The sequence below is a fragment of the Scyliorhinus canicula genome, chromosome 10 (assembly GCF_902713615.1).
Source record: "Scyliorhinus canicula chromosome 10, sScyCan1.1, whole genome shotgun sequence".
Lineage (NCBI taxonomy): Eukaryota > Metazoa > Chordata > Chondrichthyes > Carcharhiniformes > Scyliorhinidae > Scyliorhinus > Scyliorhinus canicula.
The window spans coordinates 133,110,053-133,134,128 of record NC_052155.1 but is presented as its reverse complement, the minus strand read 5'-3'; the positions used below and the strand labels follow the sequence as shown (position 1 = coordinate 133,134,128).

The 24,076-nt window shown below is 45.3% G+C and overlaps 1 protein-coding gene across 1 annotated transcript in view; it reads left to right on the top strand.

The window, feature by feature from the left end:
* csmd3b (CUB and Sushi multiple domains 3b) overlaps positions 1 to 24,076 on the top strand; it is a 2,394,280-nt gene that overhangs the window by 1,139,891 nt on the left and 1,230,313 nt on the right. The window contains exon 5 of the mRNA XM_038809755.1: positions 8,807 to 9,014. Coding sequence (XP_038665683.1) covers positions 8,807 to 9,014 — 208 coding nt within the window. The remainder of the gene's footprint in view (positions 1 to 8,806; positions 9,015 to 24,076) is intronic.

Below are 24,076 nucleotides of genomic sequence, written 5' to 3'. Positions count from 1 at the left end.
GCCCTGCCTGCAACAGTTGTAGACTCGCCAATTTTAAGGGCATTTAAGTGGTCACTGGATAGACATATGGATGAAAATGGAATAGTGTAGGTCAGTTCGGCTTCAGATGGTTTCACAGGTCGGCACAACATCGAGGGCCGAAGGGCCCGTACTGCGCTGTTATGTTCTATGTTCTATATTATTGTTCTTTCAGTCAAGATGTGACAGGCACAGTTGGGAATGTGGTGTTGAGTAATACTCTCTGTGGTTGTCGTGAGCATTGGGTCAGGTTCGAGTGGCCATATGCTCCACTGCTGATTCCACTTCTAAAGTTCTTATGTAAACATTGAATGTTACGGAAAGTAATTCGGTCGCAACATTTGATCTTTTCATTGTTAAAGATGTGGGCGAAATTCTTTGCCTCGCATCCCCAGGAATGGAGTTACTGATGTGGTGGAAAATCCAGTGTCGTGAAGAAAACGAGTGCCAATCTGTTTCTGATGTTAATGCTCCTTGCTGCCGTTGGGTGCAACGTTCGAGCCCGGCGACAGCAAGAAAATGCAAATGGGTCACGAAGACCCATTTGCATTTTCTTCACATCCACTTAGCAGGCCGGGCACCATATTCTCTGGCCCGTGTGATTCTCCAGTCCTCTGGAAGAGAATCACTATTGGTCTTGACAAGCGTGGCCCTGGTGTGATGGACCTCACTGAGGGCCAAGGGGGTAACTCTTTAACGGAGTTGCCCCAAGGTCCATCCGAGTGCCATCCACGCCCCGCACAATGCAATTCCTCCCCTCCCCCCCCACCAGAGACGACCAAAATAAAGAGACCACCCCAGACACCCTAAATTTGGAATCCCCCAGAGACCCTAAATAAAGTCCCCCAGAGACCTCCTGAATAAGGAGACCCCGAAGTAAATTGACCCCCCCAGACTCCCTAAATAAATTAAACCCCCCCCCCCCCCACCTAAATAAGGAACCACTCATAGATTCTCTGAATAATTAAATCCCCCCATCGAAACCAAGGACAATTAGGGATGGGCAGTAAATGCTGGCCAAGCCAGTGACGGCCACATTCCATTAAATCATTTTTAAAAATTTCCTTTGGAATACTAGAAAATGAAGCAGTGTTATTGTAGAAACAATTGGGTTTTTTTAAAATTGAAGTTGTGAATGCTGTAGAAAGTTGCTTACTCTAATAAAAGAACATTGGAGGGTTGAGCATGTTTATTAGCTTGTCAGTAAGTTGCCACTGATAATTATATTGAGATTACCATAGGGGATTGAAGGTGCACAGGAGGTACTCTCAAAATAAGATATGCAATTCAACTGTACATGTGAAAAATACTTAATAATCTCTCTTGACAGTGCAGTTTCTGACACTTAAATCCCAAGGATTTGTCACATACACGGACAAGTTTAATAGTGACATAGCATCAAAGCTTTACTCCCACATTATACTCAATTACATTCCCTTCCTGCATCAAATCAACCATTCTTCCTTCCATTAGAAATTCCTGTTGCTCAATTCTTATTCATAATCTCAACAACAGTCAGTTACACAAAGAAGCTTTCAGGAAAGTAGGCTTTGCTTGGAAGGAATAATGATGTCAAGCTGTTTCTTTGGGTCATTGTCAGTTTTTGGTTCGGATAATGAGTTGCGGAATAGAATTTTGGTTTGAATATAGACTGCTCTGTCTGGATAGGTAGGGATATCTTATTTTGATACAGTGATAAGGGCAGAGCATGGTACAGAACAGAAAGCTATTTAGCGCAGCGTGCCTGTGCTGGCTCCCTGAAAGAGTTACCACCCCATTGATTTTTCCCCATAGCCATGTAAATCTTTCTTTCTCAGTTCCCTTCTCAAAGTTATTATTGAATCTGTGTCGGCTACCCTTTCAGGCCGTGGATTAATGACCTCAGCACCCCGCTGAGTTTTTTAAAAAATATCCAATTCAGCCCTTGGGTTCTCCAGAAATGTTTTGAAATCATTGGTGACCAACCCCCTGCCAATGGAAACACTTTGGGCAAGATTCTCCGTCTCGCCAGCAGACCAATGGGGTTTCCCATTGCGGGCAGCCCCACAGCGCTGGGAAATCTCCGGGCTGCTGGCGCAATGGAGAATCCCGACAGCGGAGAATCTAGTTTATCTCTACCTACTCAATTAAAACCTCAAAATGTTATTTGACATTATTAAATCTCTTCTTTCTGCTCTAAGGAGAGTAATCCAAATTTCTCTAGTTTTCCCAATAATACAAAGCCCTCATCCCTGACACATTACAATAACAATTCTCCATGATATTAGCATCTTGTTTTAAAACTATGGTGCTATTAATAGAAAGTACATGGATAGGACTCATTGTGCAAAAGAGATGAGTTTTTACATTGCATACTTTTATGTTTTGCTGTTTGTTCTGTATATTTAAGGTTATAATTTTCAGGAGGTTGTCAATAAATGCTTTGAGTTTTATGAATGCTTGTTTGGAGATTAAGGGTTTGCATGATTCATGCGTTAGATTTACTTTTTTTTAATTAAGAGTGCCCATTTATTTTTTTTCCAATTAAGGGGCAATTTGTGGTGGCCATTCCACCGAGCCTGCACACCTTTGGGTTGTGGGGGTGAGGCCCACGCAAACATGGGGAGAATGTGCAAACTCCACACGGATAGTGACCCGGAGCCGGGATTGAACCTCGGTCCTCAGCGCCGTGAGACAGTAGTGCTAACCGCTGTGCCGCCATGCACCCACATGTGTTAGATTTACATGTATTCTAAGTATATTTACCAAATAATTTAGAAAGTGCTTATACATGGAGAAAATAAGGAACATAATCATCGATGGAAAAGTTGACCTTGTCTAAATCTTCTCTTCTTGTCAAGCTAAGCTGAACTCTATCAAAATTAAGTATTACAGCGGACAAATCCGATAGAGTGGAACAAATAACCGTTTAGCAAGTGGCATTTTCTGCACAAAAGCACTCCCTGTAGAGGCAAATTTACCATCAATTGGACCAAGATTTTAAATTTACTTCTAAAATCTAGTATCACAGTGATTACCTAGAGAGTCTACTGGATTCCTTATGCAATTAATGCAAATAGAAAATTCTATTATAGACTTCATTCTGTTATGATTCATAATAAAAATGACACCTAATGTTAAGAACTGAGGCACTGACCATGAAGAACGGGTATATTTTATACTTTGACGATGCACTCCTTTCAATGTTTTAATAATAAAGATTTATTATTGGTTCCACTTGGGAATTGGAATTTTATTTATAGCTCATTACTTTTTGTAGTTCTATCAATGATTTGTTAGTAACAGGAGATCATCTTTCTGACTGAAGGTCAGTTGATAGTTCTATGAACGGGTAGAATTTCTACCGAATAAGGACCAGCATTGCTTTTAGCTCACCAAGGGTAATTATTTCAATGTGGAATGGTAGTTTGATTTATATACATTTTCTCAATGCTGATATAACTATTCTTTTTTTTTATTAGGTGGTATGTACTATATAAATAAATTGTTTCAATCACAATTCATTGCCACTTCAAGACATTTCTAAATATAATTAATTGTAAAAGATGAGATGATTAAACTCCATTTTGTGCTAAATATTATAATAGCATCGAATGATGCAGCATATAAAAGGCCAATTGGCCCATCATAACCATTGCTAGCACTTTGAAAGTACTATCCAATTAGTCCACCGCCCTATCTCTTCCAAATGTCCCATAAATCATTCATTATCATGTATGTATACAATTCCCTTTGGAAAATTGCCAATTAATCAACTTCCACCTTTCTTTCAGGTAATGAAATCAAAATCAACATAACTTGCTGCACAATCTATTTTCCCCCCTCATACCAGCTTTGGGTCTTCTGCCAGGGTAATTCTGCAATTTCCAGGGGGCTGGCAGGGCCCCGGAGCGCTCCTCGCAGCTTTGGCTTCCAATTCGGGGCCCTGCACTTCCGGTTGGGGGTCGCCGCGCCAGCTGCGCCGCGTGACATGGCCGACACACACTGCGGACCGGCACTGATTACATAGGACCCCCCCCTCCCAGATCATGCGTGCTCGTTGATCGGTGGCCCACAATCGGTCCTCTGGCCGTCCTGGAGGCCCGCCCTGGCGACGGATCCCCCCACCCCCCAGCAGGGCGGCCGAAGATTGTGTCTGTAGCCGCCTCGCCGAGCGTCCGCCGGATGGAACCATGAGAGAACCACGCCGGCGGGAACTCTACCAGTTACTTTGGAGAATCGCCATGGGGGCAGTTTTCAATGGCCCCCGACTGGCGCTGCATTGACCACGCGTGCCTGGTTTGCACCGATTCTTCAGTGACCGGATAATTGCGGGAGCGGCAGCAGACCGGACCGCAGGTTTGATGCCCATTCTCCGCCCCCGCGCCAAGCGCGATTCCGGCACAGAGGCTCAGAGAATCCCTTCTCATGTCTTCTGGTTACTGACTTGTATGCTCTTGAAAAGAGTTTTTCCTCATTATTCTGTCAAAACGCTTCATGATTTTGAAAAACACCTGCTTCTCTAGTTTCATCATATGCTGTTCCTCATAGCATTCTTAAAAATCCCTCTGCACCCTCTCTGTGGCCTTGGCATTCTTCTTCGGATATGGTAACTTTTTTTTCAAATTTAGAGGACCCAATTTTTTTCCCCAATTAAGGCCCAATCCACCTACCCTGCACATCTTTGGTTTGTGGGGGTGAGACCTGAGGTGTTCATTGTGATTCTTGTTCTGAGGATGGAGTTGTAGTGTTCACAAAGACCACAGAAGCTAAGTTAATAAACAAAGCTAACATTTATTCACACAACTTAAATTAAGCTCGACCACTTACTCCTGAAGTAAACAATAGTCTAATCTACAATCTATAATCAACTACATTAGTCTCAACACTCTACCTAAAACTGTATTGAACTCTATCACTGCTCTCTGCAGCTCTCCTCTCCAGTTCTCTCTCCCACAGGTCTGTGAGTCACTGCTTTATATAGTCCTGCATCTAGCTCCATCTAGTGGTTAGTTATGAAATGGCATTAACCGTTTGTCATCTGTACATTTCCAATAGTGTCACAAGACACGGGGAGAATGTGCAAACTCCACATGGACAGTGACCTGGGGCCGCGATCGAACCCAGGTCTTCGGCGCCGTGAGGCAGTAGTGCTAACCACTATGCCACCGTGCCGCCCCTAGGTATGGTAACTTAAATTGAACATAATTCTTGGTCATTCTTTCTGAGGCTGAACTAGCTTTTTTTTATGATTTTAAAGGTTTAGCATTATACCCGTGCTTTTGTACTCTCTGCCTTTACTAATAAAACCTGAACCTGGCATTTTTAAGCCTTCTTCACTTATCTTACTCACTTCAAAGTTCTGCACAAGTTTTAAAATTGTACCATTTAGTTTATGTGACCACATCTCACTCTTCCGACCAAAATTCATCATTCCACACACTTTCCATGTAACTGCCAATTTTATCAGTCCATTTATGATCTTCTGAAATTGATTACTATCACCCTTATTGTTTGCTACATTTCAAAGTTTAATGTCACTGCAAACTTTGCCCTCTTTGCCAAGTCGAGGTTAACATATATCAAAAAGTGCAGTTGTCCCAACAATGACCCTGGGAAACATCACTGCATACTTCCCTCCAGTCTGAAAGACAACTGTTCAACACTACTGTCTGCTTTCCAGCCTTAGCCACGATTGTGGTAGCATACTGGTTAGCACAATTGCTTCACAGCTCCAGGGTCCCAGGTTCGGTTCCCAGCTGGGGTCACTGTCTGTGCGGAGTCTGCACATTTTCCCCGTGTGCGCGTGTGTTTCCTCCGGGTGCACTGTTACCTATTTGTCCCTATTTGATTTCTGCGCTTCTTTCTGAACTATTCCATAGAAGAATCCAAAGAATTGCTACATTGAAGAAGGAAGCCATTCACCCCCACGGGTCTGCACTGACCTTCTGAAAGAGCACCCTACTTTGGCTCACTCCCACACCCTATTCCCGTAACCCTAACTAATCTGCACATTTTTGGACATGAGGGGGCAATTTAGCATGGCCAATCCACCTAACCTACACATATTTGGACTGAGAGTGGAAATTGGAGCACACAGAGGAAACCCACAGAGACGTAAGGAAAACATGCAAGCTCTGCACAGTCACCAAAGGCCAAAATTGAACCCGGGTGCCTGGCACTGTGAGGCAGCAGTGCTAACCGCTGTGCCACCGAGCTGCCCACTAGTGCTATTTTCTCACTTAGTCCTCCATACAGCTAACTTCACTTCTCATATTTCATTCTGGTGCCCAGCTTCCTGCCAAATTAGTTTGCAAATCTCTCCCTATCCCAGATGACACTAGTTAAACAAATGAGGAATGGTGTCATCAGGGATCTGAAATCTAGCTTCACAACCCATCTCATCTGCAATGAAGTGTGTTCTGAAAGATGGTTACTTAGTGACTTGCAAGAATACGTATTCCCCCTCATCACTGGTTCATCTTTCAAAGCATTTAGCAATTCTCATCCATCTCCCTGACCAGCACCTTCTTTCGCTGTGATTTTTGATATGCTGAATTCTGGGGATTCTGTTTCTCTTGTTAAATCATTTTAATATTTTCATATGAAAAATTCACTGGGGGAAATTCAAAAATGTAATTTATTCTGCTAATTATATGAGCTCAATTATTTTGGTGGTGAAATAAGTTAAAAGGTTTAATTACCTTTCAAATGTGAATATTTGTATTGCCTGTTTCTTTCTGTTTACTGCTGGCTCTTTGGTACTTTCTTGCTATGAAAGCAAAAGAGACAGGGCAAACGGGTCATGGAGAGAAGTGTGAGCACACATAATCCACACTCAAGTACTATGTTTCTTGATGAGAGTATCCCTTGGCCTTGAGATCAAGAAGAAAAGCATATATGTTATACATGCTTGTACTGTAGCACTGGGGCTGTTTTCAGTTTTATCAACACTTATGTTTTAAAATAGACAACATCAAGACCAAATAATATGCAGAATTAAAAGGCTGACACCACCTCCCCCCCCCCCCCCCCCCCCCCCCCCCTCCCACATCCAAGGACAAGCTGGGAATGGAGTGCTTAACCAGGCAGGACGCTATGGAGTGGAGAGTCGGTCACATTCCTAACTCTCACGGATTAAGTCAAGGGGGAGGAAGGTCACGGCTGCCTTCCTGTCTCTCGGCCAATTTTAGGACCTTAAGTGGCCAATTAAGGGTTACTTATGTGGCTCATCCTGCCATTGCTGGCATTGATGGGGGGGGAACCCTGGTGGAAAGGCTGCCTTGGGTATAGGTGTGAGCTGGATCAGGCACACTATGCCGAACAGCCGAGGGCCTTCCTGGCAGTGTTAGCCACCCCTACAGGAAGGCTTTCCATTGCCCTCCACAATGACCCCATTAACCTCTCATCTCATCTAGAGCTTGCATCACTGTCCTTTGTTGCAGTCCCCCTGCTGTCTCAGCAGTGGTTCTTGCTTCCAGAGGGAAAGATTCATAGAATCCTACAGTACAGAAAGAGGCCATTTGGCTCGTCGAGTCTGCACCGTCCCTTTGAAAGACCACCCTATGTAGGCCAAATTCTCCACCCTATAACTTCACCCTAAGAAGCAATTTAGAATGTCTAATCCACCTAACCTGCACATAATTGGACTATGGGAGGAAACCGGAGCACCTGGAGGAAATCCATAGAGACATGGGAAGAAAGTGCAAGCTCCACACAGTCATCCAAGGTGGGAATCAAACCCGGTTCCTGGCGCTGTGAGGCAGCAGTGCTAACCATTGGGCCACCATGTGGCTCGGCCTGTGGTCTGGAGAGCTGTCAAACATCTGATCGGCAGAGAGCTCCAGGAGGCGGGGTGGCATCTCACCCTGAAAGCCCCGGGAACTCCGATGGCAGGTGGGTTAAGTGTCTGGTTGAGATTTACTCCAATCTGGACACCTGGAAATGGTCACTGCAGGGTTGCCATCAGCTCTCCAGTTGGGAAACAAGCACTGCAGCCATTAAATTCAACCAAAGTGGCCCCATCTGCTCAGGCCAAAATTCCACAGTTTCCTCCAAAGAAGCAGTTCACTATCAGCACCAAATTAGATGCCAAATAGAAAACAGTTTTAGGCACCGGTTATCAGAGAGTCCCATTAAAAATCATAGGGCAAACAGACTGCCTGCAGCTAGATCACATTCTGAATGCATAATTTGGAAGCATATTTTTACAGATCAATGTTAATATTTGCTTTTGAAGTGTTCCATTGTTCAATATGAACTTTTCCAATTCCTCTCCTGGTTTGGCCTCTCATCTTCCATTCTGAGTAACCTTGAGATCATTCAATATTCCGTTGTTCATATCCTAACTGGCACTCAGTAATGCTGACCCATCAGCCTAACCTCATTGACCTACACTGACTCCCGGTCAGCCATCACCTCCATTTTAAAGTTCAGTGGGAAAAGTTAATTTATACAACATTTAAACGTGGTGCTAAACAAATGAATTCCCAACCCCTGCCTTTATCTTTGTGTTTAAATCTCTCTCTGGCCTTTGTCCCCAATGTTGGACTCCATCTTCAGCTATCCCCCAGGTGCCAAGCGTTGGAATTCCCTCTTTAAATCTGTCCACCTCTATCTTCTTCTTTAAAACACTTTAAGCCTTTGATTACCTATGCAACCTTTTGGCTCAGTTTCAATTTCCTTGATTGATTGGTTGCTCTTGCGAACTGAACTGAGATGTTTTAATATGTTAAAAACACCATGTAAATGCTGATTTTATTGTTTGACAAAGCTATAAACTAACAGGTGATTTTCTTTTCCCAACCAGCTGAAGATGGCTGTGGTGGAACCCTGCAAGGATCCAGTGGCATTATTTCCAGTCCAAACTTTCCTGGCGAGTATTACAATAATGCAGACTGCACCTGGACTATTGCTGCAGAGCTTGGGGACACCATTTCACTCATTTTTACAGATTTTCAGCTTGAAGAAAAATATGATTACTTAGAAATTGAAGGGTCAGAACCACCATCAATATGGTAAGTAGATAATATTTTTGTTTCCCAAAATGAAATGTTGAAATATAATTTCCAATCTTCCAACAGTTACTTGCGTATGTTTCAATAAAATGTGTTGTGGGGACAGATTGGGGAGGTTGGAACTGTTCTCCTTGAAGAGAAGAAGGTCGGGAGGAGTTTTCATTGAGATGTTCAAAGTCATGAGGGGGCTGGACAGAGTAGATGGGGAGAAATTGTTCCCACTCGTAAAAGGATCAAGAGCGAGAGAGCACAGATTTAAGGTGACTTGCAAAAGAAGGAAATGTGATGTGAGAAATAACTTTTTCATGTGACGGGTTGTACAGATCTGGAATGCGCTGCCTGGAAGTGTGGTGGAGGCAGGTACAATTGAGCCAATCAAGAGGGAATTAGATGATTATTTGAATAGAAACAATGTGCAGGAGAATGGCACTCATGCTCTTTTGGAGAGTCAGCGCAGACACGATGGACTAAATGGCCTACTGCGCCTTGACGATTCTGTGTTTCTGTGATATAATTGAAGTAATTTATATCTTCTGCATTTCATGAGTTTGATGTTATCTGAAAATAACCATGAAGGGGAATTTAATTTATATCAGGTCGTAGCAAGTTGGTGAACTGCAAACCAATAGTTAATCTGTAACAACATAATTACTTACCTTGATCGAAATATGAAAATTCAGTTGTAACACTTGAGCCAGGTTTTAATTGACCTGCCATATTATTTTGCTGGAATCTAATTAACTGTTGTATATCATGGCGATCATTGTCAAAATGGTGTCAGTACTGCTTTCATTCATTTCTGATTCAGCCCACTCCAAATTGTATCTTGATGAGTGTTTTTGTGTGGGTGTAAAGGGGTATGCACTGGCTATGGCTCTGCCGAGGAGGTGGATTGTAATGTCAGTCAGCGCGGAATTAATACTTGGCTTCAGCGCTGCCATTTTAGGCCTCGCTGCCCAAGCTAACAGCCTCCATTAATCCTGCAGAGGTGGATACACATTCAGCAGCACAATGGGCCCCTCACCAGCATTGTTTAAAAGGAACATTAATAGTTTTCAGGTTAGTTAGTTGGCGTGCGGTTAGGATCTAGAATGCTCTGACTGAGAATGTGTGCAGGGACCTTTCCTGTTAATTCCTTTATTTCCTATTTCTTTTGTTTTGTCGTTATCGTTTTTGGTCCATGGGTCTTAAATGGAGACATACCTTTAAGTTGAGCAGAGGAAGTGAGGAACTCAAAAGTTTCAAAATGGTACACTGTGCTATGACGTTTTAGATTTTAAAGAGCAGAAACCAGACTTCATGGCACCCGAGAGATTGGATAGATTTGATTTGATTGTTTGGCTGGTGACCAATATATTTGCCAGGGAGTGTATCCTGCCCGGTAACAGACTGTGATTGGGTCTTGCCGGGTGGAGTTTTCTGAGGAGCAGCAGAAAACTTCCGGACTCCGATTGGGGAAGCTTTCTTGCTCTGTTTCTCTCTCTCTTTCTCTCTGTTGGCTTCTGTTAGTTACGGTGAATGACATAGAAGCCACTGGACACTCCAGGTGGAAGCAGCTTTCTCTCTCCGTTCTGCTGCCTACTATCTAAAGGAAGTAATCTCTAGACTCTGATGAATCTAGAATGAAAACAATTAGACTGAAAGCAAAGACATCATCCAACGTTAGGCCAAGACTGAAATAATCTAACTAGAAGACGCCCATCTGAAACAGAGACTTTTAACCTTTAAATTTGTTTTTACATCACTCTTCCCCGTCTGTGCTTGTCTTGTGTGTAGAAGGTGGGGTGAGTTAAAGATGGGGCTTAGAAATTAGGTAGCAGTTAACCAGTTGTATTTGTTGTCTATTTAATTATAGTTACTGTTAATAGTAAAAGTTTAGATAGCGTGGGTAACATTGAGATCCAAAAAGACGAGGCGCTGGGCGTCTTGAAAAATATTAAGGTAGATAAGTCCCCAGGGCCTGATGGGATCTACCCCAGAATACTGAAGGAGGCTAGAGAGGAAATTGCTGAGGCCTTGACAGAAATCTTTGGATCCTCACTGTCTTCAGGTGATGTCCCGGAGGACTGGAGAATAGCCAATGTTGTACCTTTGTTTAAGAAGGGTAGAAAGGATAATCCAGGGAACTACAGGCCGGTGAGACTTACGTCAGTGGTAGGGAAATTACTGGAGAGAATTCTTTGAGACAGGATCTACTCCCATTTGGAAGCAAATGGACGTATTAGCAAGAGGTAGCAGGGTTTTATGACGGGGTGGGCGTGTCTCACTAACTTGATAGAGTTTTTCAAAGAGGTCACAAAGATGATTGATGCAGATAGGGCAATGGATGTTGTCTATATATATGGACGTCAGTAATGCTTTTCACAAGGTGCTTCATGGTAGACTGCCACAAAAGGTGAAGTCACACGGGACCGGGGTGAGCTGGCAAGATGGATCCAGAACTGGCTCGGTCATAGAAGGCAGAGAGTAGCAATGTAAGGGTGCTTTTCTAATTGGAGGGCAGTGACTAGTGATTGTCAGCAGGGATCAGTGTTGGGACCTTTGCTGTTCGTAGTATATATAAATGATTTGGAGGAAAATGTAACTGGTCTGATTAGTGGGTTGGCGGACGGCGCAAAGGTTGGTGGAATTGCAGTTGGTGATGAGGACTGTCAGAGGATACAGCAGGATTTAGATCATTTGGAGACTTGGGCGGAGAGATGGCAGATGGAGTTTAATATGGACAAATGTGAGGTAATGCATTTTGGAAGGTCTAATGAAGGTAAGGAATATACAGTGAATGGTAGAACCCTCAAGAGTATTGACAGTCAGAGAGATCTAGGTGTACAGGTCCACAGGTCACTGAAAGGGGCAACACAGGTGGAGAAGGTGGTCAAGAAGGCATACGCATGCTTGCCTTCATTGGCCGAGGCATTGAGTAGAAGAATTGACAAGTCATGTTGCAGCTGTATAGAACCTTAGTTAGGCCACACTTGGAGTATAGTGTTCAATTCTGGTCGCCACACTACCGGAAGGATATGGAGGCTTTAAAGAACGTGCAGAAGAGATTTACCAGGATGCTGCCTGGTATGGAGGGCATTAGCTATGAGGAGAGGTTGAATAAACTTGGTTTGTTGCCACTGGAACAAGGGAGGTTGAGGGATGACCTGATAGAGGTCTACAAAATTATGAGGGGCATAAACAGGGTGGATAGTCAGAGGCTTTTTCCCTGGCTAGAGGGATCAATTACTAGGGGGCATAGGTATAAGGTGCGAGAGGCAAGGCTTAGAGGAGGCAAGTTTTTTTACACTGAGAGTAGTGGGTGCCTGGAACTCGCTGCCAGAGGAGGTGGTGGAAACAGGGACGATAGTGACATTTAAGGGGCATCTTGACAAATACATGAATAGGATGGGTATAGAGGGTTTACAGACCCAGGAAGTGTATAAGAATTTAGTTTAGTCGGGCAGCACGGTCGGCACAGGCTTGGAGGGTTGAAGGGCCTGTTCCGGTGCTGTACTTTTCTTTGTTCTTTGTTTGTTCTTTGTTTTAAATTTACAAACATAGTGACTGTAGTTATTGGGCAGCCAAAGACCAAAGACTTTGGATATTTTTAAAATTAAGAGTTAATTTCAACTGCGTTGAGACTCCAGGTCAAATGGGATTTGAATTGACCGCGCATTAGCTCAGGGTGTCGTAATATGTGGTGAAGTCAGATTCAGTCGAGTCCTTCAAAAGAGATTTGGACAATTATCTGAAGCAAAAGAATTTTCAGGCAACGGGGAAAAGACAGAGGAGTGGGACTAAGTGAGTTACTGTACCTGGGAGTTGGCACAGACACGATGGGCCAAAAGGCCTCCTCCTGTGCTCTAACCATCTTACGATTCTGCAGTTTCTGATTAATCTGTCATGGCTGTTGTGGAAATGCTGGGTGCTTTGAAAACTGCACTGAATGTCCATCTTTAATTTTTGTGCTCAGGTCTGAGAGTAGCATCCAAACCCACAACCTTGTGGTTCAGAAGTGAGAGTGTTGCCAACGGAACAACAACTAATGACAAAAGGGATGATGGTGCAAGGCAACTAATGTCAGAAAAAATAGGGCAGTGTTTATGATCTTAAATTATTGAACTCAATGCTGAGTCCGCAAGGCTGTAAAGTACCTAATTGAAAGACAAAGTGCTTTTTCTTGAGCTTACATTAAGCTTCGTTGGAATACTGTTGGAGGCTGAGGACAGAGAGGTCATCGAGTGAATAACAGTCAACAGGCAGCTCAGAGTCATTCTTGCTACTGGATATCGATGTTCTGCAAGGTGATCCTAATATTTGGTCTCCCTAATATAGAGTCGACTGCATCGTGAGCAGTGATAGAATATACTAAATTAAAAGATACAGAAGTAAATCATTGTTTCATCTGGAAGTATTGCTTGGGGCCTTCACTGGTGGAAAGGCAGGAGGTAAAAGGGCAGGAATTGTATATTTTGTACTTGCATAAGAAGATGCCATGGGAAGGGGGTTATGGAGGTGTTTGAGATTTGGACCAGAAAGAATTGGTCTCTTTGGACTGCTGAAATGGGGAGGGGAGGGGGAAGATGTATTTGGTAGGGGCATCATACTGGAGATTGGAAATGGTGATGGGTGATCCACTGAAAGTGGAAGAGGATTGAATGGAAAATGAGGACAAGGGGGACCCTATTGTGGTCCTGAGAGGGAGGGGAAAGGATGAAAACAGATGTGTCGGGAATAAGAAAAACGCAAGAGGCGGGGGAAGGGGAGTACATCAGGCAGATGTGTTGGAGGCCTTCAACACAGTGGCACCTGAGGCAAAGGTGCCTGTCTGCCTGCTGTCTAATAATATGGTACCGCCATGTGCACACATTGGGAGCTCCATTGACAGGGTGGCAGATTTCATAGAGACACTAGTTCAGCAAAATGCCAAGTTTCTGGTAGAGATGCACGCACACCTCCCCTCCATTGCAGTTCCCATATGCAAGCTGTGGCAGAGGCTATGCGACAAGGGGACCTCCAGATGCCCCTTCCCCTCAAGACGTCAGGGAGGGGCCCTCCAGCTCGCAAATGGAGGAGGACTATCATGCAGACACCCCTGGTACCTTCCCTCAGGGCTCTCTGAGTGTGTCCAGCCTTTCCAAATCCCATTTGTCTGTGACCCTATCGGCACCGGCTTCTGAGAATGCAGAGGTTGGACCTGCTCAAAGCAGAAGACACAGAGTAAGCTTCCAGACCTTGAGGATCCAGAGGATACCTGTCAAGTTATTTAAGTATTCAGGGCGTCGTGGTCAGCAGGCTGCCTCCACCCTTGCTGTGAATATCGGAGAACACCGAGATGCAGTGGCAGGCATCAAAAAGTTAAGTTCTGATTTCACTCTAGTTGCATGGGTGCACCCTCATTTTGTTCATTGTTGGTACACCGTTTTTAATATATATAATTTAAGGAGGTTATAAGTGCTTTTATTGCATCTGTTAGTTTTAATGCCTATGCCTATCCACTTTATTCAAGGGGACAACCCAGGCTGGGCCTATGTTTGTGCAGGGAGGCATCAATTTTTGCCAAGGCTCTTTTATACCACGTGAGAGAAGCTTCCCATGCATATTGGTCCCTTTCCCTTCAACTTCAACTCCTTCGTATCGTCACAACAATATGCTGGGGTTCCCCTTCATTTACCCATTTGAGTTGACCTGCAGCTCCATCCATGTGATGATCTAACCACCATCCAGCATTTCAATATCTGGACTTGAAGGCCTGAGGTAGATTCACACAAGTCTCACTGCGCGTATGTTCTTTGAAACTTGTTCCAGTACATTCTATCCTCTACCCGTGACAGACACCATCCCCTCTGCCACACCATTCAACCCCACATTTGTGTCACAGTCAACATCCCATGGTCACCTTTGAACAACACCACCTCCCACTCCCCGCACCACATTACGCTTTGGCCTTTTGTAATCATTGTCCATGATCCCTCCCACTCACCATGGAAGTGGTCACTCTCATCCTTCCCACCCCAAAAACCACATTGCATAATAATAATAATAATTACTTATTGTCACAAGTAGGCTTCAATGAAGTTACTGTGAAAAGCCCCTAGTCGCCACATTCCGGCGCCTGTTCATGGAGGCCGGTACGGGAACTGAACTCGCGCTACTGCCTTGTTCTGCATTACAAGCCAGCTGTTTAGTCCACTGTGCTAAACCCACCCCTTCATTTTGTGTTCTCCGCCAATCCTAACCATCCCTTCACCCATCATCGCAGGATCTATACTCTCCCACCCTAACGCATCCTATCCCCTTTTACAATCACAATTCCAACCTTCAACTAATTCCTTCACTTTGCCCTGCAGGATTCAATAATCGATTCCACAGACACCTCCCTGCAAGCACTACTCTCCAATCACTATCTTCTTCCTCATCTACACACCCCCACCCACACAGTCCTCTTCTCCACTCGCACCCCTCTCACTTATGGTCCCCTTCTCTCGCTGCAACCCCCCACTCACTGCCCTTCTCCATGTGCCTCCCTCTCACTCACAGCCCCTTCTTTCCCCACAGCCCGTTCGTTTCCACCTTCCCATTCCATTCCCCACTGCACCCGTCCAAGACCCCTACAAGAGTTCAATCCCTATCTTGCCTGTCCTGTTTGACCTCCACACCTGCTCCACCACTTTGTGTCCTTCCTCCCCATCTTCATCCCCGCCCATCCACCCGACCATCAGACTATCAATACTTTCCATGACCTGCTGCAACTGTACACCAGCTGCTTGATGCTCCAGCTGCTTGATGGTCTACATGTTCAGTGCTTCACCCACTCAATGATCTACACGCTGCTCCAGAATCCACCAAAGTGGATCTCGTTCTATAAGTTCCAACATGTTCACGTCAAGTTGGCCTGGACTTGTGAAATCTTGCTGGTAGGACTTGTGATTGGATGGAAGGTGGGGAGGAACAATTGTCTGCGGCTGTTTATTTGAATGCTGATAATGAGATGCTAAATTACCTCCCAATGGCCCCTGCTGAGAATAGCGACGTGCCAATATCCGGCTGGAATAGTCGGGGCCACAAGTTTGCACATTGTCATTTCCCGCCACTGGCAAACTGATTTTTCAGCTCCCACTATATTGTCCGTGCCTGCCAGCCATGAACCCCATCATTGGCAGTTTGGGATGATTCTGTCCAAAGAGTGCAAATGACAGGCAACATGTGTAAGATTGTCTGCACTGGTCCTCCAGTCCCAGGAGCAGCTCAGTGGGAATGCTCAACAAATGTGTCAAAATCTATTGAGCTTTAAAAGAATCTCATCAAGAACTTCCATGGAGACTGCCCATTCTCCTGCCATAAATTAGATAGAAGATGAATGAAAATTTTTACCAGCAATGGCCTAAGGATTCACATTGTCAGACCCTTCCCTCTAGGCCTTCTGCAGAGTCTGTCTTTCCATCCTCCTACCATCTGAGGGGAGGGAAAGGATCAGCCTGCATTCCTTCACCTGGTCCAGAAGAACCCGGGAGTTTGAGATACCATTTGGCCTGACATACTGAATATTTCAACATCAACTTAGAATGGTCATCTTCGATGATCACTGGCTAATGAGTATGATTATCCACCTGAGAAGTTCTGTATTACTGGTTATGGGTTCTTTGAGTCCTTTCGTGGCAGATGAGCCTGATCTTAGAGACACATCTTCAACCGCATACTTGGCAGGTGTTTCCAGGAGGTGGGATTGGTCCTTGGACTCTAGATCGCTGGTATCACTTTCTCAGGTTTCTTTTCTGGGCGACCTCTTGCTGTACAGGAGATAGAACTTTAAATGATGGAAGCAAACTTTAAATAGGCATTGTGGCCACCAACAACCATGCCCCCTGAAAGAAACAACTGCCCATCAGCACTGGCAACTCCTGAGCAGCCTGCCGATCCAATTTAAATGAGGCTGGGTAATCAATATGGTTCAAGTTTCAGACTGACAACATTGGTGGGCAGCTTAAATTCTCCACAGATTGCCTATTCTAAATTTGCCTAATATCAAAATCTATTCCAGTCTCATTATCTCTCACTATCTCAAAGCTTTATTCTTTACCTTACTTCTATGGTAATATTTTATGACTATTTATTTTAGCTGAGCTTTTTGGCTTCTATTCATACCAGCTTTATTAATCCTTCCCTGCTCCTTCAGTCTCAAATGTAACCTTTTCTCAAACCCTGCCATATTAGTCTAAATCCTACTCCATTGCTCTATTTGCTCTCTCCCTAATGACATTGATGCCAGTTTGGTACAGATGATAACGGTTCCTTTGATTATAGCCTTCGTTTATTCCAGAATTCATTCCAATGCCCCAGCAATGAACCTTTTTTTCTCACTGCAGTCCTGCAGCCAAACACTGACCTTCTCAATTGTCTTCACTTGAACCTGTCCAGCAAATAACACTGAAAGCAATTAGGGAGTACTCCTCTTGAGTTCTTGTTCATCAACCTATTGACTCCCTCTGCTAGTGCTGAAATGTTTTTTTTTATAATACATTTAGAGTACCCAATTCATTTCATCCAATTAAGGGGCAATTTAGCGTGGCCAATCCACCTATCCTTCACATCTTTGGGCTATGGGGGTGAAACCCACGCAAACACGGGGAGAATTTGCAAACTCCACACGGACAGTGACCCAGAGCTGGGATCGAACTTGGGACCTTGGCGCCATTGGCAGCAGCACTAAGCACTGCGCCACCGTGCTGCCCCTGCTTGTGCTGAAACATAAATCCATGTATATTAGTGATTCTAAAATTGACTTTCATTTTTCGGTTGCTTTCCCTCTGCTACCCTTAGCTTGACCACCTGTTCTGTAACGTGGCAACGCACAATGTTACAACTGGATAAAAAGGCTGACTAATCCCTGACTGTCAAGTTTTGCACTATTGCTATTATCCTAACCCAAAGCCCAGGTCGCCGTTTGGCCACTATGCTACCATGTTATTCAGGGCTACCATTATCATGTCAATCTCTATTCATGTGAAATGTCCTCTGCCTATCTGACACTGCCTGTTGGGTGGGCATATTCTGAAGAGTATATTTCCAAAACCCTCATCCCACACTGATGCTGCAGAGTTTGACCAATTGCTGCTTAATTTGATTATACTTACTGCAAATTTGGCATTTTAAAGTTACTAGTATGGGTCATAATCGATCTAACCCAGAATTTTCTGGAACACGACATTTTAAGGCATGTGCCATTAATTTAACTTTCCGCTGATCTTTAAGCTCAAAAATGTTTTCCCCAGTAATCTTTTGGAAGTGCAAGCTGCTGAGGTCAATACGACAACTGGGGATAATAGTGAATGAGGGGACCGACAGATTATTTCCTTTGCCAATGAGATTTAAGGGTTGAGAATTAAAAATGGGAATGACAGAGGATGTTGAAGTTGAGTCAAATCGGAAACACAAAGTGAAATAAAGAGAGGGAAAGACAGGCTGGATTAAGAGACAGCAAAAAAAAGTATTTAAAAAGTACAAAAATGAAATTTAACTATTTAAATTGTACCCTTTCTAAATGGAAAGATTGATTTGCATTACATTTTTCATCTCTGTGTTATCGCATAAGAACACTGGATTTCTGCAATGAATTTAAGTTAAGTTTAATTTATAAGCCTTGGAACTCATGAGGAAGCTGAGACTGAGGGTTCACTGCTCATTCTGTGAGGTAAACAGTGGAGTGGCAAGTCATCCAACAAGTTGCAATTGAAGGAATATCTTTTCCTCATCATAATTTGTTGGACAATTACACAAGAATGAAGACAAACACCATTAAATTCACAAAAATAAACATAATATTGCGAATGCTGAAATCTGAAACAAGAATAGAGAACCCTGGAGTAAAGCAGCAGATTGGCACAGTGGTTAGCACTGCTGCCTCACAGTGCCAGGGACCCCGGATTCAATTTGGGCCGTGGGTTGCTGTCTGTTCTCCCTGTGTTGCATGGATTTCCTCTGGGTGCTCCGGTTTCCTCCCACAGTCCAAATGATGTGCGGGTTAGGTGGATTGGTCATGATAAATTGGTCATTAATGTCCAGGGATATGCAGGTTAGGTTATGGTTGGACAGGATAGTGGACCTGGGTGGGATGCTCTTATGGACGGTCGGTGCAGACTTGATGGGCCGAATGGCCTCCTTCTGCACTGTCGGGGTTCTATGATTCAATAGGTCTGCCAAAATCAATCAGGAAATAAAACAGAGGCTGCAATCTAATGAAAAAGTTTCCAAGTGTCATTTGCCGTGGGTTTTTCTGGGAATTTCACCCGCCTCTGTCAGCGAGTTCCCCACCGTTATCTAACCACACTTCGTCACTTTTCTTAATCCTGGCGAGTAATCCACACTTTGAATTATTTTCATTTCTGGAGTGCTGAACTCACTGGCCAGACTGGCTCCTAGAGATTGGGCCACCATTTTGAAAGGGTGCCTTGATCTCTAAGTGAGCTAGAGGGTCCCTCACACCCCCCACCCATGGACAATGCCATCCCCCACACACATGGGTACTACTCCAGATCCCCCCCAAGTGATGACACCCTGCTATGAAGTCACTGAGGGCCCCCCCCCTTTTCAGGCATTCCCACACCCCCTTTCAGGCCCACCCCTTTGCAAGACCTCCACTCTTAACCCCGCCAACATCACGGAGGGACCTTCATATCTGCCCTGTATCCCCTCCACTTCACACCTCCCTTCCACCCTCCCATCAAGGGCGTGTCCCTCCTCAGGCCCTGAGCCTTGACAATACAGCCCTGGCACTGCCAACCTAGTATCCTGGCACTGTTCTTTCTGGCTTTGCAGTGCCACCTGGGCTCCTTGGCAGTGCCTGGGTGCCAGCCTCGTGATGCTAAGGTGCCTTTGTAGCAGTGCACAACCCTGCAATTTCTTGATCCCTCAGAGGCCTCCGATGGCCTGTGAGACCAGTCGGGTGTCGTTCCACCTGGTGCATGTTTGTGTGGACCAGGACTAAACGGCACCCAGCTGGGGACTCCTGGGGAGACTGGTAGATACCGGGAGCTCAGTAGACCCCAGATAATCACTCACGCCTAAGTAGGTTTAAAACACACTTAGGCGCGCGAGGCTTGGTCTGCCCATTTTGGATATGATTCTGATCACGCATCATGAGATCATGTTAGATCCGGCGAGACGTTGCGGCTGTCGGGAAGCCCACAGGAGGCTTCTCCCGGGATCTACCGGCCGCATTGCGCTCCCATTCAAGCGCAACACGGCCGTTAGTTTATCGCCTGAGTTAACATTTGAAGTCACAGACACTTCGTCAGAACTAAAACCATAAAATGCACTGTTATTTTGTCAGCAAATTCTTAACCAACGAACAGAATGTGTTTATTATCATGTCTGAGACCAGGGATATTGTGGAATGCTGTTTCACTTGTGAAGATTGAAAATGCCTGCCCGAAAGTCTTTTGCAGCTAATAATTACTTGTTTGTTGATTTGATGTCCAATTGACTGTTTATCTGTGTGCCAACACAATAAGCAAACAAAAAAAGTGAAATGATAAACCTACAGATTTAATTAAAATATAGCCAATCCTCAAAGCTGAATAGATGACCTGAAAGTAACATGCGAGTTGCAGGGTTATTTCCAGGGGATGTGATGGCACCAACAGCTGTGCATACTCCAAAAAAGCAAACAATTTGAAGGATGCCATGCAAAAAGGAAGTTAGGGGCAGCACGGTAGCATTGTGAATAGCACAATTGCTTCACCCTCCAGTGGTCCCAGGTTCGATTCCCGGCTTGGGTCACTGTCTGTGCGGAGTCTGCACATTCTCCCCGTGTGTGCGTGGGTTTCCTCCGGGTGCTCCGGTTTCCTCCCACAGTCCAAGGATGTGCGGGTTAGGTGGATTAGCCATGCTAAATTGCACTTAGTGTCCAAAATGTCCCTTAGTGTTGGGTGGGGTTACTGGGTTATGGGGACAGGGTGGAGGTGTGGACCTTGGGTAGGGTGCTCTTTCCAAGAGCTGGTGCAGACTCGATGGGCCGAATGGCCTCATTCTGCATGTAAATTCTATGATTCATTGTTGAACATTAGCTTTCAATTATCTGAAGGAATCATTGCAATTTTCCTTTCTTTGAATTCAACAATAACTGGTAATATAGTTATCTTTAAGACTTATAAGGATGCATTCATATTAGAGCTGTAGGGCAGAATTTTCAAAAAAAGGACATAGTGTAATTTTCAGCGAGAAAATCAGTGTGATTTGCATCGGCCCCAGAGGCTGCAATTCGCAGGTACTATGAAAAAAAAAATTCTTTCCACATGAAAAATGCCATGCCCGAGGCCTACCCTGGAGGGCAGCTGAGTACTTCAGTGAAGGGAACGCTGCCTTTAAATGGCTCCAGAGCGCTTTCCCTCATTCAAGCCAGGAGGAAAACAGCAAGGAAGCCAGCTCCTTGATTTACGGAGGGGGCCCTCAGCCATTTGCTGGATGCTGCGGAGAAGGGGCAGGCTATAATATACCCTCGGGTGGCAGAAGACCCTCCAGCAAGGTGATGAAACCCACCTGGGAGACATTGGCAGTACTGGTGAGTGCCTGCAGCCTGATGAAGAGGACAGGTGTGCAATGCAGAAAGACGATGAATGACCTAATCCAACCAGCCAGGATACCTGCTCCATGCCTTCTCTCTATTCTCTATCCTTCTGTCAACCCCAGGAATGTAATTTAGATTACACATGCTGCCACCTCGCAAGGCCCCAGGACCCGACCTCCCACCAGCATCATCAAACGTCCCCTTGCACTCCTCAGAAACTCTCCCTGCTTAGGCACAGGTCATACGCATAATGTCAGGTGTCATCGACCTCTGAAGCGCAGGTCTGGCCGACACGTTTAGTTGTGCACTGTTGAAAAAATTTCTAAATGTGGGATTGGCCAGTGAGAAACTTCACAAGGCCCAAAAAATAACCAAGTGTGCGTAAATACAGGTCTGGATCTTGCGCAAAAAGCCACGGAAACCATCCCACCAAACTCGTGCAAAATAACAAAATAGAGCCCGTTGTAATTTATAAAATAATTTCTTGTGATTCACATCTGCAGGAAATTTTCCTCAAGATTGATTGATTGAAATTTATTGTCACATGTATCGAAGTACAGCGAAAAGTATTTTTCTGCAGCCAAGGGAATGCACACAATACGTACATAGTAGACAAAAGAATAATCGACAGAGTACATTGGCAAATGGTTCACCAGCAAATAGTGATTGGTTACAGTGCAGAACAAGGGTCAAACAAGCAATACACGAACAAGAGCAGCATAGGCCGATATGTTCTTACTGCGAACAGATCAGTCAAAAGTAGAGTCGTTGAGGAGTCTAGTAGCTATGGGGAAGAAGCTGTTCCTATGTCTGGATATGCGGGTCTTCAGACTTCTGTATCTTCTGCCTGATGGAAGGGTCTGGAAGAGGGCAAAGCCTGGCTGGGAGACTTCCTGAGGCAGCAGGAGGTGTATACAGAATCAATGGGAGGGCGGAAAGCATGTGTGATGCGTTGGACTGAGTTCACCCCACTCTGCAGTTTCTTGCGATCTTGGGCGATGCAGTTGCCATACCAGGCTGTGATGCAGCCGGATAGGATGCTCTCTATGGCACATCTGTAGAAGTTTGTGAGAGTCGATGCAGACATGCCAAATTTCTTTAACTTCTCAATCTCCACTTTGGAACCATTGATGTAGACGAGAATGTGTGTTGTGCTAAACTTCGTGAAGTCGATGATCAGTTCCATGTTCGTTCCGACATTTAGAGAGAGATTGTTTTCGGTACACCATGCGACCAAGTGATCTATCTCCCTTCTGTAGTCTCATTCGTCGTTGTTTCAGATACGACGCACCACAGTTGTATCATCCGCAAACTTATAGATCGAATTGGAGTTGAATGTTGCCACATTGTTGTGTATGTATGGGGAGTACAGTATAGGACTGAGCACACATCCTTGCGGGGCTCTGGTGTTCAGGAGGAGGTGCTGTTACCTGTCCTGACATCTGGATAGAACGCTACCTTGTTCTTCTTTGGTCCTGGTATTATGGTGGTCTTCTTGAGCAGGTGGGGACCTCGGAGAGGAGAAGTGAGGTGCTGAAGATATCTGCGAATACGCTCATCAGCTGGTTTGCTTAGGCTCTGATTGCTCGCCCAGGGACTCCATCGGGGCTGATTGCTTTCCACGGGTTCACTTTTTCAAGAAGGTAACTCTTACCTGCGCGGCTGTAATAGTGGGTATAACTGTGTTCCGGGCTGTTGGGGCGGGTGCCACTGACGTATTGGCAGACTAATCAAAATGGGCACAGAACTTGTTCAGTTCATCGGGGAGGGATGCTCCCGCCCTAGAGATTCCGCCTGACCTTGCTTTGTAGCCTGTGATCTTGAATAAAGTCTGCCATAGACGTTATTAGGTAGGAGAAGGTATATTAAATGAGAAAAATCTTTTTACATGGGTAATTCTGTGAAAAATTATAATATTCATACATCAATACAATATGTTTGCAGGTAACCTTGCATAATATAAATATTGGGCGTGATTCTCTCACCCCGGGGCCGGGCCGGAGAATCGCCGCAACCGGCGTGAATCGCGCCACGCTGCCCTGATGCCGGGACAAGATTCTCTGGAGAATCGGCGGCATTGGCGCCGGCATGGTCGGCGCAGCGCCAGTCAGGGGGGGGTGGTGGTGGTGGGGTGTGGGGGGGGGTGGTGGGGGTGGTGGTGGTGGGGGGGGGGGTGGTGGGGGGTGGTGGGGGTGGGGGTGGTGGGGGGGGTGGTGGTGGGGGGGGGGGGGGGGGGGGAGAGCCTCCTCTGTGGCCTGGCCCGCGATCATGGCCCACCGAACGGCTGGCCGGCCTGTCGGGCTGGGGGCCTCCTTTCTTCCACGCCGTCCCCTGTAGCACTATGCCATGTTTTGTCAGGGCTGGTGTGGAGAAGGGAGACACCGCTCATGCGCGGAAATCGCGCCAGTCCCACTGCACATGCGCAGACCCACAGCGCCCATCTGACGCCGGGATCAGCAGCTGGAGCGGCGTGGGTCACTCCAGTGCCCCCTGTAGGGGTCAGAATTGCTGTTCC